At 42.1% G+C, this 18,196-nt stretch overlaps 1 protein-coding gene across 1 annotated transcript in view; it reads right to left on the bottom strand.

Moving 5' to 3' along the window:
- PHF2 (PHD finger protein 2) overlaps window positions 1-18,196 on the bottom strand; it is a 289,360-nt gene that overhangs the window by 147,228 nt on the left and 123,936 nt on the right. Inside the window, exon 4 of the mRNA XM_030206771.1 lies at window positions 14,471-14,631. Coding sequence (XP_030062631.1) covers window positions 14,471-14,631 — 161 coding nt within the window. The remainder of the gene's footprint in view (window positions 1-14,470; window positions 14,632-18,196) is intronic.

Here is an 18,196-nt window from a genome sequence, read left to right as displayed (position 1 = left end):
GTCTTTCCTTGATGCTCCAGCCATTTTTTCCACAGCTGAAAAATGGCCGCTTTTCAATTTCCTCCATTAAAGGCCATGTGCTAATGTTGCCATTAGTGCATGGGCCTTTACCATCACCTGTTTTTTTAGGTGGTAAGGGCTCATGCCTTAAGCATGCGCTAATAAGTTAGCGCACGGAAATGTAGCTGGACTGAATGAATAACGTAGACACGCCTACTCCATCACCAGACATGCCTCCTCCATATTTAAAAAAAACAGCATTTCTTTTTTAGCACGCACATGTTTGAAACTTACCGTGGGGCAACTCAGCACGCCCCCCACGGTAAGCCCTTTTAACCTGAGGTAAGCATGCGCCAAATTCCATAAATCAAGACGCTAATATAGAAAGCTAACAAAGCAGTGATAAAGAAAAAGCAATGGATGGAAGTAGTATATTTATGTGCCCGTAAAAGGGTAGACCACTAAAACCCTATGTAGCTGTAACAGCGGCAAAGAACATGTCATGCATTCAAACAAAAAATCTGTAACTGTTTTGCAGTCCATGATTATTATTTGGCCAAATAAGTTAATTGCCACTTGAAAACAAGTGTGATTACAAATAAAAGCTTTCTGTCACTACCTTCTCATATTAACTAAGGACTATGGCCTTGATATTTTGTAAACTAACAACATTACAATTCACAGCGTTGCAGCAGACAATGGATAATCAATATACAGAAAACTACAATAGCAGTAGAACATAACACCAACAAAGGTACCAGAGATGACTAGAAATGGAAGAGGAAATCCACCATAAAATACAACATGAAAATAAAGGCAGATGATAACAACTTCTTATAGGGAGAGATGTTCATCAGAGGAAATGACTTGGAGCGTGGGACTGGAGAGACAAGAGAAAGTCCAATACATACCAGAATCCTGAACTAGCTGGAATAAAAATTAAAGAAGCAAATATCATTTAAAAAGTTAACCATTTAAACTACTGGAGGACTAGCCTACTGGTTAGAACAGTGATGTAGCCACAGGTAGGTAGGCGCCCACCTAGAACTGAAGCTCCCTTCCTGTGGCTGGCAGGGATCCCCAAGCCCCACCAGTTGAAGACTTCCTCCAATAGCAGCCAGAACATTGTCCCACCTGGGCAGCCAGCAGCCGTATCCACAAGAGCAAAAAGTGAGCATGTGCAGCACAGCCAGGGCAGGCAGAAGTAAGAACTCATAGATACTGCCACTGACTGCCAAGGTGGCAAAATGTTTTGGCAGCTGTTGGAGGAGGTCTTCAGGTATTCATATTTTGCCTTTGGTGATGGGAGGGGGTGCCAGGGTGGTGAGAATTTCATGTCCACCCACCCACCTTGGGTTCAGGCCCACCCAAAATTAGCTGTCTGGCTACGCCACTGGGTTAGAGCAGTAGGCAGAGAAGCAAGGAAACCAATGTTTGAATCCCACTGATGCTCCTTGTAACCTTGGACAAGTCACATGAACCTCCGCTGCCTCAGGCACAAACAGACTGCAACCCTTCCAAGCAGAGAGGCTGCCTGCTGTACCTGAATGTGACTTGTTTTGAACCAATACTGAAAAGGTGTGAGCTTAAATCTTAATCCTGAAATCTAACCCTTTAAACAATTAATGCACAAATAGCAAGGGCTGGGGCCTCCAATATGCCCACACGTTTGCCACCTCTCTTTCTCTCCTGTGCTTACTCTATGCCAGCCCAGCCTGGGGAACTGCAGCACTGGCCAGGAAAGAGGAATGCATATCAAAACACGCTAAGGCAATTTAATGCAAGTTAAATAACACAGGCCCCCATTACTAATTGTATGATTTACTTGAAATATTGCACCCTAACTTGTAAAAAGCATGTTTGTAAAGGACACCTTTAATCAGGGCTGTTGCCTCAAATAAATACTTTTAGTGGTGAGAAGTCGGGATTGGGTTTTTTATTATTTATTTATTGCACTTGTATCCCACATTTTCCCATCTATTTGCAGGCTCAATGTGGCTTACAGAGACCTGTTATAGCAACGCCATATCAGGTTAGAGAAAACAATTGGTGTTACAAAGAGGTAAAGAAATCCAGGAGAATTTGGACAAGTCGTTAATGAAAAATACTTTCTGCGCCATTTTGGTTAGGTGTTGTGTTGTAGTTAGTTAAGGGTTCTCGTGGTTATTAAAGAGGTAGGTCTTCAGGGATTTGAGGGAGTCAGTCAATTCTTTGATTGTTCTTAGGTGATTTGGAAGAGAGTTCCACATCTGCGTGCTTATATAAGAAAAGCTGGACATGTGTGTTAGTTTGTATTTTAGTCCTTTGCAGCTGGGGAAGTGTAGGTTAAAGAAAGGTGCGGGAAGATCTCTTAGCATTTCTGGGTGGCAGGTTTACGAGGTCTAGGTGCGGGAAGATCTCTTAGCATTTCTGGGTGGCAGGTCTACGAGGTCTAGCATGTAGGTCGGGGCCTCTCCGTAAATGATTTTATGAACAATCGTGCAGATTTTGAATGTGAGACGTTCTTTCAGTGATAGCCAGTGCAGTTTCTTCCTTAGGGGTTTCGCGCTTTCATATTTTCATTTCATATTTCACAATATCATTTGGAACGAATGTTGTTTGCTAATGAGTGTACACTATTTGCATATAAGTATATGCACATACACCTCTAATTCTATAAACTTTATATTTAGTGTGCAAAGTTGTGCGAAACAGTTTATAAAATATGGTCAGTTGCATATGCAGCTTAATTCAAAAACTGGCTCTTAATTGGATTCAACAGCCAATAATTATTGGCTATAATTGCCCCTAGTTGGTGATAATTGGCCCTTAGCAGCTATTCTATAAATTGTACGCTCAAGTTCCAGATGCACACCTTCAATGGGGCGCAGACATGGGAGGGACATGGGCAGGTTATGGAACACTACCCTGTTTCCCCGAAAATAAGACATCCCCTGAAAATAAGACCTAGTAGAGGTTTTGCTGAATTGCTAAATATAAGGCCTCCCCTGAAAATAAGACCTACCTAGCAAAGTTTTTGTTTGGCCCCGATGGGACATGGACACAGAAACCTTAATTTTTTTCGCTGCAACCCAAAGACGAAACATTAAAGAAATGCAAGAAACAAGACTGAGGTGGAAAATCTATCGTCCAGCGGACTCCTACCATCCTCCTTCACGCTTTCGTGAAGATCAACTACCGGTAAGTGAGCCCGGAAAGAAAAGAAACATCCCCCTTGCAGAAATAATAAAAGGAAAGAAAATGAGTAACCGAGCCCTTTCGGTGCTGCTCCATCGCCCAAGGGCTAATTCAGACTAGAAGGATGGAAAGTGTTACGAATGTACAGGAGGAGCGCATAAAGCGCCACCAACGGGGAACGGAGCTACCGTAGAATTTTTTTTTAACGTTTGTAATATGGTAGGGATGATCCTGCGCCCTAAGCCCTCTCACAACCTCCCGAGACCCCCAGCCAGAGCAGCCCGGCCCCACATTCCATTACCTTCCCTAGTTCATACCCCTCCTCCATTCCCAGCCCGGCCAGGGCGGCTCTGCTCCACTCGAGTCCTGCGGTAACTGTGGGCCTACTCCTGCAGGATACTGCCCCCCACTTCAAAACTGTTCCTGACCGCCACAGTCCCCCTACTACTCCCGAATAAGACATCCCCTGAAAATAAGACCTAGCGCATCTTTGAGAGCAAAAATTAATATAAGACACTGTCTTATTTTCGGGGAAACACGGTATCATTCACGTGCTTAACCTTAGGCACATATATGCAGACTATCGCTGGTATTCTATAACAAGAGTTCCACGTTGAACTGCCGTTACTGCTTTCATGATCGGTGCACATCACCCCGGTGCCACTTCTTGAATTTACCTTCTAGTGTACAAATACATGGTTCACACATGTATAACGGTTCAAGCATGCATGCATGCATTATCAGTAAAGAGTGCACACTGTCCGCTGGATTTCATATAGTGCGCCCAGCGCTCTGTGCTGAAAACTAAGTGTATTCCATAAGAACGTGACCTGATGACCTTTTCAGAAATTACTGAAGACTTATCTTTAAAAAAAAAAACTTACAAAAAAGATCCCCCATAAAATACCGACACATAAACTTCACCAGATACAAGTTTAATGGAACTGTTCAACTTTGTTTATTCTAACTTACACCCTAATTATTGAACATTATATCTTATCCTGTTATCATTACGTTATGTTCTATCTATTTACCCACTTCTCATTATACATAATTTTCTTATGCACCTTAACTGCAATAAGGCTGAAATTATTATTCTATTAATATGATTGCCATGATATTCTCATGCACCTTATTTGATATCTACATTCAGATTTCCTCATCCCATTAATATGATTGTTGTTGTATTATATTGTAAGCCACATTGAGCCTGCAAATAGGTGGGAAAACGTGGGATATAAATGCAGCAAATAAATAAATAAACGTAACTTAATTAGCTTAACAAGCTAATCATTGTTAATAACCGCACCTAAAAAACAATAATGAGCACTAATTGGTAACAGTTAGAATTTACAAGCACAACTCGATAAGTGTATTCTGCAACAAACTATGCCTAAATTCTAAGATGCATAGTTCAAAGTGGCGTGGTCATGGGCAGGGAAATGGGCATTTCATGGACGTTCCTAACAGTGGCGTAGCTATGTGGGGCCGGGGGGCCTGGGCCCCCGTAGATTTGGCCCTGGACCCCCCTGGCAACGACCCTCTCAACCCCCCCCCCCCCTGCCACCAACCCACTGTCGCCTGCCTTTGCTGGTGGGGGACCCCAACCCCCGCCAGCTGAGGTCCTCTTCTTTCCGCAAAAGGCTTCCTTCTGTTTCTGACGAAGTCAGACTCACAGAACGAAGCCTTGCAGATCAGCTGATCTGCAAGGCTTTGTTCTGTGAGTCTGACGTCGTGCAGGACGTCAGAAACAGAAGGAAGCCTTTTGCGGGAAGAAGAGGACCTCAGCTGGCAGGGGTTCAGGTCCCCCACCAGCAAAGGTAGGCGACGGCGGGTTGGCGGCGGGGGTTGAGAGGGTCGGCGGCGGAGGGGGCAATGTTCGTAGTGGCGGCGGCAGGATCGGCTAGGCGGGGGGGGGGGGGGGCTAAAATGTGCCCCTCACCTCAGGCTCTGGACCCCCCCCCTCCTGCCGAAGTCTGGCTACGCCCCTGGTTCCTAAATTTACGCATGTAGTTACAGAATATGGCCCACTGCACGGAAATCTGATTGGGTTAGAAATTGGTTGAGTGGAAGGCGTCAAAGGGTACTAGTATATGGAATTTACTCTGAGAAAAGGGATGTTACCACTGGTCTGCAGCAAGGATCGGGTCTTGGTCCAGTTCTTTTTTAAAGATTTTTATAAGTAATATTGCAGAACTGTCTGGTAAAGTTTGCCTCTTTGCACATGCCAAAATCTACAACAAAGTAGAAACCCCGATGGTGTTGATAACATGAGGATGAATCTAGTGAAACTTGAAGAACGGTCCAGAATTTGTCAGCAAAGATTTAATGTTAAAAAAAAAAATACAGGGTCATGCATTTGGGCTGCAAAAAACTGAGGGAGGGGTATGGGGGTATAATATAGTACATATTTTGTGCACAGAACAGTAGAACTTAGGGATCATCGTATCTGATGATCTTAAGGTGGCCAAACAGCTAGAAAAGGGGGTGGCAAAAGCTGAGGATGGCTGGATGCATAGGAAGAGGAATGATCAGCAGAAATAGAGATGATAGTGCCTCTATATAAGTCTCTGGTCAGACCCCATTTTGGAGTGCTGTGTGCAGTTCTGGAAACTGCACCTTCCAAAAGATAAACAGGATGGAGTCAGTCCAGAGAGCAACTACTAAAATGGTCAGCAGCCTTCATCATAAAGTGTATTGGGACAGACTTAAAGATTTTAATATATACACTTTGCAAGGTAGGCAGGCAAGCTGAGATATGATAGAGGCATTTAAATATCTCCATGGCATAAATGCACAGGAGGCGAGTCTCTTTCGATTGAAAGGAAGCTTTGGAATGAGAGGGCATAGGATGAAGGTGAAAGGGGACAAATTCAGGAGTAATCTAAGGGAATATTTCTTTATGGAAAAGTTGGTGGATACAGGGAACTGATTCCTAGTAGAGGTAATGGAGAGAAAAAAATGTTGAATTCAAGAAAGCATCGAACAAGCACCTAGGAATGCTAAGGGAGAGGAAGGGCAGACTGGATAGGCCATATGGTCTTCATCTGCCATCATTTTCTCTGTTTCTTGCAAGAACTGGAGACCCTGGCTCCCCAACCACTAATCTACCATACAGCTGCACGGCAGTGGATGCTCCTAGCTCCAAACTACCTCTTTCCCATCTCACCACAGGAAGGATATCATAAAATCGCAGCTTTTTGGCTGCAGGCCATACCCTCTGTTTCCCGCACAACAGAACCACTCAACAGAGGCAAATAGGTAAGGTAAGGTAGGTAAGTAAATATTATGTGGAATCTTGGATTGCATGTTGACAGGTTCTGGATGACACTTGAATTTTGGTACAAGCTCCCGTGTATTCCTCTCATTTTGTTCCTAATGCCAAAATGCAACACAAATATTCCAGCACAGCTACACTTCAGCATGGCTTTCCGGGCTCTGTTTACTAAGCCTCGCTACAGGTGTGCTAAAAATTAGCGTGCACTAATGAAAGACACGCCTATTATATTCCTATGGGTGTCTCTAGCATTAGCGCACGATAAAAAGTTTGCGTGCCTACAGCGCGGCTTAGTATACAGGGCTTCTTAGTAAGCCATCATCTTAGATCCACAATGACACAAGTGATCAGTTGATTGTCTGTTCCAAAAGGCTAGAAGGCAGAAAGAAAAAAAAGAAGTCTAGCTGCTACTTATGCCTTGGTTTTTGTTATTTGCCTGCAGCAGTGTGATTATGTTTGTTTTGTACAGATTGCTATTCTCATAGGTTTCCTCCTGGCCTGTGACTCCCCCTCCCCCAGCCAATTCCTTGTTAATTGGTTCTATCATGCACTTCCTTCTCTAGTATTGGTATGTGATTCCAGTAATGCCTAACTTTCTCAACAAAGAGACATTTTTAAAAAATTGATGTAGAAATGTGTCTACTCTAATAGACTTTTCTTCTACATATTCTATTTACTATATAAAACTGTGAGAATGATGTATTCATGCAAATAAAGCCCTGCTCTATGCAGACACTTCACAACATCCCAATCATTCTAATACATTTTACATAAGTCCACACCTTAGGATCGGAAAATCCAATGTGTCAAAGGTGTTTATAGTTTTTAAAAATTAAATATACTATCAAACAAGATTTCTATACCCTAATATTTATAGTTATTTAGACTAATTCGTACTATATAGCAGAAACTTACCCAGGAATAACGTATTCATAGTTTAGAATACATGCATTTCACAGAAACACTATTAAAAATATGACATCTTTGATTTTTCTTTTTTGATCACTGTATTCATTTTTGTAGACTGAAGGAAATACAAAGTGTACAGGCTGTACAACTGAGTTCAAGCTTCTTGTCTGATGGAAGCAAACAGGCTCAGTGGTGAAGTAGAGACGAATGGACTAAGGGGAGAAGGAAGGCAGCAGGCACTTCAGTGGTAACCCCTCAGTTAGTAAAGTGAAAATCTAGTCTAGGAAATGTGAAGGGGCATATAAAAACTGGTAGTGCGGGGAGGGGGGTGCAGTTAGATGATTATAAGATGTAGGCCTGAAAAATAACTGCAGAACCATATGTGAAGTTTGTATGTGCTTTGGTCAAAAAAATTTTCAAAAATAGCTTGATATATTTGGCATTTAATCTTTATATGCTGCATGATGGCATCGAGGACACATTTTCAAATCCATTTACATGAAGAAATTGCTATTTACCCCGGGTAAAATGCTTGGATGAGAATTGCTCTTCTCTGCCTGGCTAGAAGTATTCACCAGCTTTCACAGGGCACGTGTCTTTAGCTGGGTAAAAAAGAGATGTTCCCGTGAATATTTTTAGGTCAAGGGAGTATAACAATGTGTGTACATTTCAATTTCAAACACATGCGCATTACTTTATCCCTGCTCTGCCACCTTCAACAACATGATGCGCAAAGTACGTGCGCAATTCCAGCATGTGTGGTGTGTATTTTGCAATTGCTAAGTTTCAAAAGAGCAACTATATGAGTGGTTTCCTTCTGGAATGTTGCCGCAATCTGCTTGGACTAAAAGAATCTGCACAGTCTACAAAAAATGTGGGCTAATCAAAATGACCCCTCTCTCCCCATTATCTATCTATGCATTTAACCTGCATTTTAATAAACTGTCCCTGTTTAAAATAGTGCAATGGAAATAAGCATAGAGAGTGTGTACTGAACAGATGGATAGGAGGAGTTAATGCCATGTTCTTAATTGGAGCAGATGGCTGAACACCTGAAATCAGATACATTTTGTGCTCCACTCGTGCAGTTCAACTCTACGCTGGATATATTTCAATTTATGCACTTGTGGTACATAACTGCTGGTTTAGTCCAGCCTCTCGTTAGGAAAAAGAACATGAAGGCTGAAATCTGTTGTGTCTAGAGCACGGCAAAAGGGTGGCACAATTTACATAGCACCAGAAGTCACTGAGCTGAATACAAGCAAAACAAAGATGTCTTTCTGTGTCTTGCAAAGAGTCCCAGTTAAATCTAGCTACAGATCTGAGAAAGTGGTCCATCTTGGCCAAAATGCTGTTGGCAAATTTGTAAAAAAGGACGTTACTACGCGTATAGCGGTACGACGCCATTGTGTGGATTCAAGATTGAAATGAACTTTCTGTTTGAATCGTCCCACTCTCCAACCCCTGACCCAACCACTACTTTCGTACACAAAAGAAGTTGCTGCTTGTATTTTGGGATCTGATGGATATCACACATACAACTGAGAAGGCTAAAAAAATAAAAAGAACATCTTAAAACTAAAAAGGTACAATCTAAGCCTGTCACCCTATAATTGGAGTAACTATTACAAAAAAGGTTTGAACTGGGACCATCATTCATGGTGCTTCCTGCTATACAATTCCTACAACATATCAAATGCTTCATCCCCAAAATCGAATGCTCTCTAAAGATGGTCAAATACTATTTCATTATGTTATCACAGGTCCAATATTATATAAAAGGGCCTTTCACTAAACACTCTTATTATAATGTGCTAAAGCACCACATAACTTGCAATTCACAATCAAGTCAATATTTAAACCCAATGGTCACACAGTTTTTAGACACTGGCTGTGGTGTTTAAAAAGTTACACATATTTATTTTTCATTTATTATTTACTATACCATTACTTATTGCTAGCAAAACAGCACGGTTTATATAAAAGAAAAAATATTTAAAACATATAAAAACACTCATAACAACATCTAGGAAATCCAATAATTGATAGGAAAGCACGGCAAATCAAACATACAATAATTAGTAACAAACTAATAATCCTAAATAACAAGAAGCTTAACATATATCATAATTCAAGCTCTAAGACTGACATCTCTTTCCTTTAAATTTAATATTTTTTTCCTTTATTCTGCATTGTTATTAAATGTATTTTGAAAAAGGTATGTTTTTAGAGCTTTTCAGAAACAAATATATGTATCTTCAAGTCTTAGTAATTTTGGAAGACTATTCCAAAGTGAAGGCGATAAAAAAAAGAAAGCTGACTTTCGTGTGGATTCCCATCTAGCCCTTGTTAATGGAGGAATAACTAATCTGTTATCTGTTAACGATCTAAGGAATGGAGGAGTAGCCTAGTGGTTAGGGTGGTGGACTTTGGTCCTGGGGAACTAGTTCGATTCCCACTTCAGGCACAGGCAGCTCCTTGTGACTCTGGGCAAGTCACTTAACCCTCCATTGCCTCATGTAAGCGGCATTGAGAGCCTGCCATGAGTGGGAAAGCGCGGGGTACAAATGTAACAAAAATAAAATAAATAAGGGTACGTATCGGTGCATATGGTATTTAATTTATTTATTGGGATTTATTAACCACCTTTATGAACAGATTCACCTAGGGTGGTGTACAGCAGGTACAGTTTAACATAAAATGTACAATTTTGTTAACAGCGTAACAATTGTAAAATAACCAAATATAAACATAAATACAATGCAGGAGGTAAACTTGAAAACAGCAAATTGAAACCTAATAATAGGACTACCATGAAACTGGATCAAAAATATACACCTTTAATAGCACTGAAATCCAAATAACAGAGATATAATATAATGTCAGCATAATAAACGTCTAATAATCACACATTAGAATATTCAAATAACATAGCTATGATACTAATGCCTTTCTACAATACAGCTTACCATATAGCTGAGAGGCCAAGTGCAGATATATAGATGGGGACAAGATTGGGCTCATTTTCGAAAGAGAAGGACGCCCATCTTTCGACATAAATCGGAAGATGGATGTCCTTTTCACAGGGTCGTCCAAATCGGTATAATCGAAAGCCGATTTTGGACTTTCCCAACTGCTTTCCGTCGCAGGGAAGGTCAAAGTTCAAGGCGGTGTAGTGAAGGCGGGACTTGGGCGTGCCTAACAGTAGGATGTCCTCGACCTATAATCAAAAGAAACAAAGGACGTCCCTGACGAACACTTGGACGAATTTACCTGGTCGTGTTTTTCTTACGACCAGATGACCACCGGAGAGAATCGGGAATGACCTCCCCTTACTCCCCCAGTGGTCACTAACCCCCTCCCACCCTCAAAAAACATCTTTAAAAATATTGCTTGCCAGCCTCTATGCCAGCTTCAGATGTCATACTCAGGTCCATCACAGCAGTATGCAGGTCCCTGGAGCAGTTTTAGTTGGTGCAGTGCACTTCAGGCAGGCGGACCCAGCTCCACCCCCCCACACCTGTTACGTTTGTGGAGGAAACACAGAGCCCTCCAAAACCCATCACAAACCCACTGTACCCACATCTAGGTGTCTCCCTTCACCCGTAAGGGCTATGGTAGTGGTGTACAGTTGTGGGTAGTGGGCTTTGTGGGGCTCAGCACACAAGATAAGGGAGCTATGCACCTGGGAGCAATTTATGAAGTCCACTGCAGTGCCCCCTAGGGTGCCTGGTTGGTGTCCTGGCATGTCAGGGGGACCAGTGCACTACAAATGCTGTCTCCTCCCACGACCAAATGGCTTGCATTTGTTCGTTTCTGAGATGGACGTCCTTGGTTTCGATTATCACCAAAAATCAGAAATCTTCTCCGAGCCTGCATCAAAAAATGCTTTTTAATAGTTTCTTAAACAGAACCAAGTTCTTCTGTCTCCTGAGGGTAACTGGTAGTTTACTCCACTCCATTGGACCTGCTATAGAATAAATCCTCCTCCTTGAGCATTCCAAATGAAAATCAGGCACCTCTAATGTTAAAGCAATCTGTGCAAAACTCCTAATTACTGCCAAGTGCTTGTTAGTACCTAATTAACTAATTAGTTTATGCACGAATCTGGGATCTGAACCCAAATTTGGGCGATGTATACAGTATCTAGAATTAGTGCACATTATGACAAGACACCACAAAAATACACACCCCTACTTAAAAACAAGCCTGGAACATAGGGCTGGTTGTTACTGAGTGCAAAAATCAAAGAGCACCTATGATTTAGAAGATGAAAAGAAAGAGAAAAGAGATTTCCAGGACATGAAAATCCACAGCACAAATATGCACTTCAGATGCATGCCAAGGAGGAGAACAACTGGAAAGAGCCAACTCTGGCATACACAATCCAACAAAATCTGGCCGTCCCAAGTCCAAAGACCACTGGCCTATAGTCATCTCCCCTTTAAGTCATCTTAAAGTGTTGGGGCAGCAACGGCACATTAATAGGTCCTCTTCATAGAGCCTCAGAATGCCTGTGGGTGCCTTTGGACACACTAACCATGGCAATGAAAGCAAGGAGTAGCGCAGTGGTTAGTTAGAGCATTGGACTGAGAACCAGGGATGTCAGGGTTCAAATCCTGCCTCTCCTACTGACATACTTTGTAATCTTGGGCAATTCACTTCACCCTGCATTGCCTAAAGTACAACTTAGACTGTAAGTCCACATGGACAGGGACAGGGAAGTAATTTGTGTATCTGACTGTAGTTCAGCTAAAGCTTGGATTAGAAATAGCAAGTAATTCATCAAAATCCATCAACGTAAATGCACAAGTGGCCTAGTGGTTAGGGTGGTGGACTTTGGTCCTGGGGAACTGAGGAACTGAGTTCAATTCCCACTTCAGGCACAGGCAGCTCCTTGTGACTCTAGGCAAGTCACTTAACCCTCCATTGCCCCGTGTAAGCCGCATTGCGCCTGCCATGAGTGGGAAAGCTCGGGGTACAAATGTAACAAAAAAAAAAATACATACTGGGACAGACTGAAGGTTCATTAATCACATAACCCTGTTTCTGACAGGAACCCAAAAGAGTAATATAGGTTTCTTGCTGCTTAGAAGTGGATTTTCCCAAGTCCACCTTAAGAAGGGTTTATGGACTTTTAGGAACTTGAACAAATCTTTTTAAAGCTCTGCTACGCTAACTGCTTTTATCAAATTCTCTGGTAATAAATTCCAGTATGCCTGTAAGGCATGTTTAGGTGACTAACACTGTGTGCCCCATACCTCCTACCTATTCCCTCTTTTATGGCCTACACTCCACCCATACCTCACAGGAGGAGCCATCTTATAGGGTCTTAGACCAGAGGTGAAAAGGCTGGAGAAGAGCATCCAACCTTCAGCAGAAAGAAGCTACCTTATGACCATCAGGCTTTCTATGACGAACTTACAGTTCAAACCTCATCTAATGCATCCCCAGTCTCACAGGCTGTTTATACCTTCTAAAACCATGCACGACATAGAGTATAGTGCAATATTTCAACACAATCATGGCATGTGACTAGAACTTGAGCGATGGGACTTTATTTGCACTACTTAAAACACTGTGCCATATACTATATATTGGGTGCCGTGTACAACAATACTTGAAAAAGTTTGAAAACACACTGAAATTTTTTGGAAATTGCTTAAGTGTGTATTGACATCGCCTCTCTGGCAACATTCTCTCTCTCTCCATCTTTTCTTTCTCCTCAACTCTACATCTCCCACGGTATACACCACTCTAACAGTCCCATTTGCTCCATCATTAACCCTCCCCCTTTCCATGTATCCTCTTAGCTGAGCTCTTGAAATAAGGTAAACACTAAAACATTTACACCTAGTCTAGAGGAGGGGAAATTTTCCAACCCTTAGCATGCATAAGCTAAAGCATACATATAGGATAGCAAACCATGTTTTAAATCCCACACCAGTTAAAGCCTCATCTGCATCTGACACTCACTCAATTATATGCAATTATGTGGCTAATATGTTTTCAGGACTGATTAACTATGCACAGTAGGATCTTAGTCCATAGCAGGTAGTTCCAGGTCAGTTGTGTAGCCCACAGGTGGGCAGGGGTAGGCACAGGCCCACCCACTTTGAATTCGATCCCACCCTACAACAATGTGGCTGGCGGGGATCCCCAAGCTCTGCCAAAACTCCCAGCATGTCTCCCTTCCCTCCTCCCCCCCCCCCCCCCCCCCACACACACAGCAATCAGGGGGGGAGTCTCATAACTGCAGTCCCCCAAGCCCCAGCTACCTTTTAAATCCTTCTCTTCTTCACTGGCAGCGAGCAGGGACTCATAACTACTGCTTGTGCCGGCCCCAAGTCTTCCTTCTGATGCAACTTCCTGTTCACATGAACAGGAAGTTGCATCAGAGCGGAGGCTCGGGGCCTGAGCAAGCAGCGGATGTGAGTCCCTGCTCACTGTTAGCAAAGAAGAGAAGGATTTAAAAGATACTGGAGGCTTGGAGGAGTACAGTTAAGAGACCCCGATCGTCAGGGAGAAGGGAGGAAGAGATGCCAGGTGGGGGGACAGGGTTTTCATGCCCACCCACTTTGGGTTCAGGCTTGCCCAAAATTGGGTGCCTGGCTATGCTCTTGTTCCAGGTGCAAGCTAAATTGCCTTAAGGAACATGCTAAACTTTAGTGCATAGACTCCAGAATCATGCTTCCCTCCTTTAAGAATTTAAAGTCTTCTGCCCTGTATTACCAATGATGCCTCTACATTTGCAGATCGATAACAAGCATTTCTCAGACTTCACTATGACAGCTAATAACAAGGGTGTCAGAAAACTGACCACAGGCAGAGTTTCATTGCTATGTTTGGGAGAAAGGGAGGGGTAGACAGGTCATATTGATGATGGAAGAAGGAAGGCCTTTCAGCATCAGCAACCAATTTAACTATGGAACAGACTTGTTCCTAGAAGGGATGCCTATTTAAGAAGTCAACACACACATTCAACAGCACTCAATACAAAAAAATCAATGTATATAAATTAGAAGGCAGAGAAATTCTTTTTGAAATGATAATCGTGTTCAGACATTCATCAAAACGTGTAAACTTTTATTATAACCAAATACATACCGACATAGTTTTCAACATCACTGACATAAAACGTAGGTGCTGGTACAGCTAAGCCCAAGCCATCCTTCTTTGGAACAAGGACAGGTTCCGTAAATCCATTTTCTTCCAAGTATCCTACTGTTAGCTGGCTTCCATTTATCTTTCCGACTATATCATCAGCACTAGAATTACAAATTCAGTTTTGTTATCCACAAGTATTTTTCATTCCACATGACATCCAAAAACCAAATCACACCTAAGACTTTCTTCAACCATTTTTGGATGTCAGTTATTATCTATTGTGCTTCAAAGGGCAAAGATTTTTAAAACAAAGAAAAAGCACAAAAATGGCTGACTGTATCTCACATTAATACCCCAAGCTCAAAGAACAACAAACCGATTACTGCAGAATACAGAGCAACAATATCAAGAATATGTTGTAAAATGTTTTTTTGTTTTTTTTACTCAGTGAAGTACCATCTGAAACATGTCATGCTTCATAACTCAATAAAGGCAATGGAGTGACCAGAAAGGAGATTTCTTCTGGACCAGCATTCATAAAATAATAAAACGTAACACTTAGGGGTCTTTTTACTAAGGTGCGCCGAAAAATGGCTTGCGCTGGTGTAGATGTGTGTATTGGACGCAGGCAAGTCCATTTTTCAGCGCACCGGCAAAAAAAAGGCCTCTTTTTGGGCCGAAAATAGACGTGTGGCAAAAACAAAAATTGGCACGCGTCCATTTTGGGCCTCAGACCTTACTGCCATCCATTGGCCTAGCAGTAAGGTCTCACACTAACTGGGCGGTAATGGTCTATGCGCATACAATGCCTTTTACCACCCGGTTAGTGCCACATGCCAGAACATTTCCAGTGTGCTTATTGGACGTGCGTAAAAAATGAAATTATTTATTTGTGACATTTATACCCCACATTATCCCAAACAAGTTTAGTTCAATGTGGCTTACAATAAACAGTACAGGATACATAACAAAGAATAATGCATAAGAAAGTAATTTATTGTAAGAATCCAATTTTGCAATACAACATCAAACATACTGGGATAGCTATGGATACAGTGGTGGAAATAAGTATTTGATCCCTTGCTGATTTTGTAAGTTTGCCCACTGACAAAGACATGAGCAGCCCATAATTGAAGGGTAGGTTATTGGTAACAGTGAGAGATAGCACATCACAAATTAAATCCGGAAAATCACATTGTGGAAAGTATATGAATTTATTTGCATTCTGCAGAGGGAAATAAGTATTTGATCTCCCACCAACCAGTAAGAGATCTGGCCCCTACAGACCAGGTAGATGCTCCAAATCAACTCGTTACCTGCATGACAGACAGCTGTCGGCAATGGTCACCTGTATGAAAGACACCTGTCCACAGACTCAGTGAATCAGTCAGACTCTAACCTCTACAAAATGGCCAAGAGCAAGGAGCTGTCTAAGGATGTCAGGGACAAGATCATACACCTGCACAAGGCTGGAATGGGCTACAAAACCATCAGTAAGACGCTGGGCGAGAAGGAGACAACTGTTGGTGCCATAGTAAGAAAATGGAAGAAGTACAAAATGACTGTCAATCGACAAAGATCTGGGGCTCCACGCAAAATCTCACCTCGTGGGGTATCCTTGATCATGAGGAAGGTTAGAAATCAGCCTACAACTACAAGGGGGGAACTTGTCAATGATCTCAAGGCAGCTGGGACCACTGTCACCACGAAAACCATTGGTAACACATTACGACATAACGGATTGCAATCCTGCAGTGCCCGCAAGGTCCCCCTGCTCCGGAAGGCACATGTGACGGCCCGTCTGAAGTTTGCCAGTGAACACCTGGATGATGCCGAGAGTGATTGGGAGAAGGTGCTGTGGTCAGATGAGACAAAAATTGAGCTCTTTGGCATGAACTCAACTCGCCGTGTTTGGAGGAAGAGAAATGCTGCCTATGACCCAAAGAACACCGTCCCCACTGTCAAGCATGGAGGTGGAAATGTTATGTTTTGGGGGTGTTTCTCTGCTAAGGGCACAGGACTACTTCACCGCATCAATGGGAGAATGGATGGGGCCATGTACCGTACAATTCTGAGTGACAACCTCCTTCCCTCCGCCAGGGCCTTAAAAATGGGTCGTGGCTGGGTCTTCCAGCACGACAATGACCCAAAACATACAGCCAAGGCAACAAAGGAGTGGCTCAGGAAGAAGCACATTAGGGTCATGGAGTGGCCTAGCCAGTCACCAGACCTTAATCCCATTGAAAACTTATGGAGGGAGATGAAGCTGCGAGTTGCCAAGCGACAGCCCAGAACTCTTAATGATTTAGAGATGATCTGCAAAGAGGAGTGGACCAAAATTCCTCCTGACATGTGTGCAAACCTCATCATCAACTACAGAAGACGTCTGACCGCTGTGCTTGCCAACAAGGGTTTTGCCACCAAGTATTAGGTCTTGTTTGCCAGAGGGATTAAAAACTTATTTCCCTCTGCAGAATGCAAATAAATTCATATACTTTCCACAATGTGATTTTCCGGATTTAATTTGTGATGTGCTATCTCTCACTGTTACCAATAACCTACCCTTCAATTATGGGCTGCTCATGTCTTTGTCAGTGGGCAAACTTACAAAATCAGCAAGGGATCAAATACTTATTTCCACCACTGTATTTAACATTTAGAAAATCTATTATGAATAAGAAATTGTACAAGAAGCAAAGAGAAAGTTAATGGTAAATAGAGTAATAACTTTAATAATTTTAAGTTCAAAGTAGGTTGATTTTCTTATGATCTGTGTTTGCTGATATGTTTAATATCTGCTTATTCTGGTATTGGCCAAGGATTCGATATAATTTTGTTATCTGAATTGAACTGGATAGGTGACTACAGAATATGTCTTCATTTGTAATATAATGTAATATTAAGAAGGGCAGAAAAGCAGTTTTTCCTAGCCAAAATTACAGATTGCCTGTAATGAGAAGCAGTGCTTTTAAAATTAAGCAAAGCTTAAAAAGACCGAGATCTGTGCCAAAGACACTAAAGATGAACTTTAACCCAAAGTTTAACGAGTGGTAAAATCTCACACAACCATATGGTGTAAGAGGAAAGTCTCAAAGCCACCAGGACTCAATATCTGCATAATGTCCTTTATGTTTAAGGTATAATCATAGACAAAACCCCCATCCACCTAATATTTTCTTTTGCATTATGCTAACACTCCACGTTCACGTCTATTTTTTTTGTTGAAATTTTTCAATATACTTTTTTGTTATAACATTTCATACAGGCATTATTTTTGTTTAGGCAGGCATGTCCAGTCACTTATCTGTGTAATCTGCAACCCCCGCTGTACACACCATACAGGCAACGTGCAGGGACAGCAGCCGTTCAGACGGACACATCCCTGGCCAGAGCTGATGCCAGGCCAACTGTCTCGCTGCTGTAAGGGTCACAAGCCCATGATAGTTCAAAATTGGCGGGCATAGAAAACGCATATGCGCCTACACGGCTTAGTAAAAGGGCCCCTTAGTTCTTCTCTGTAAAGCTCTCTTTAGAAATGCTGAATGTTTCTTTCCAAAACGGATTTGCTTTGCACTGAACAAAGGTGTACAGTGGATTCTGAAATGATGTAAGATGATGAGACTTTATACTATTTGTAACAGTGAGTTAAACTCCTTGCTACCCTTTGTAAATAGTTTAGTGCAAGCTCTGAACTTCTACATATCCCAGGCACTCCATATACATAAT

This window comes from Microcaecilia unicolor, chromosome 6 (genome assembly GCF_901765095.1).
Source record: "Microcaecilia unicolor chromosome 6, aMicUni1.1, whole genome shotgun sequence".
Taxonomy (NCBI): Eukaryota; Metazoa; Chordata; class Amphibia; order Gymnophiona; family Siphonopidae; genus Microcaecilia; species Microcaecilia unicolor.
This window is presented reverse-complemented; position numbering and strand designations above follow the sequence as displayed.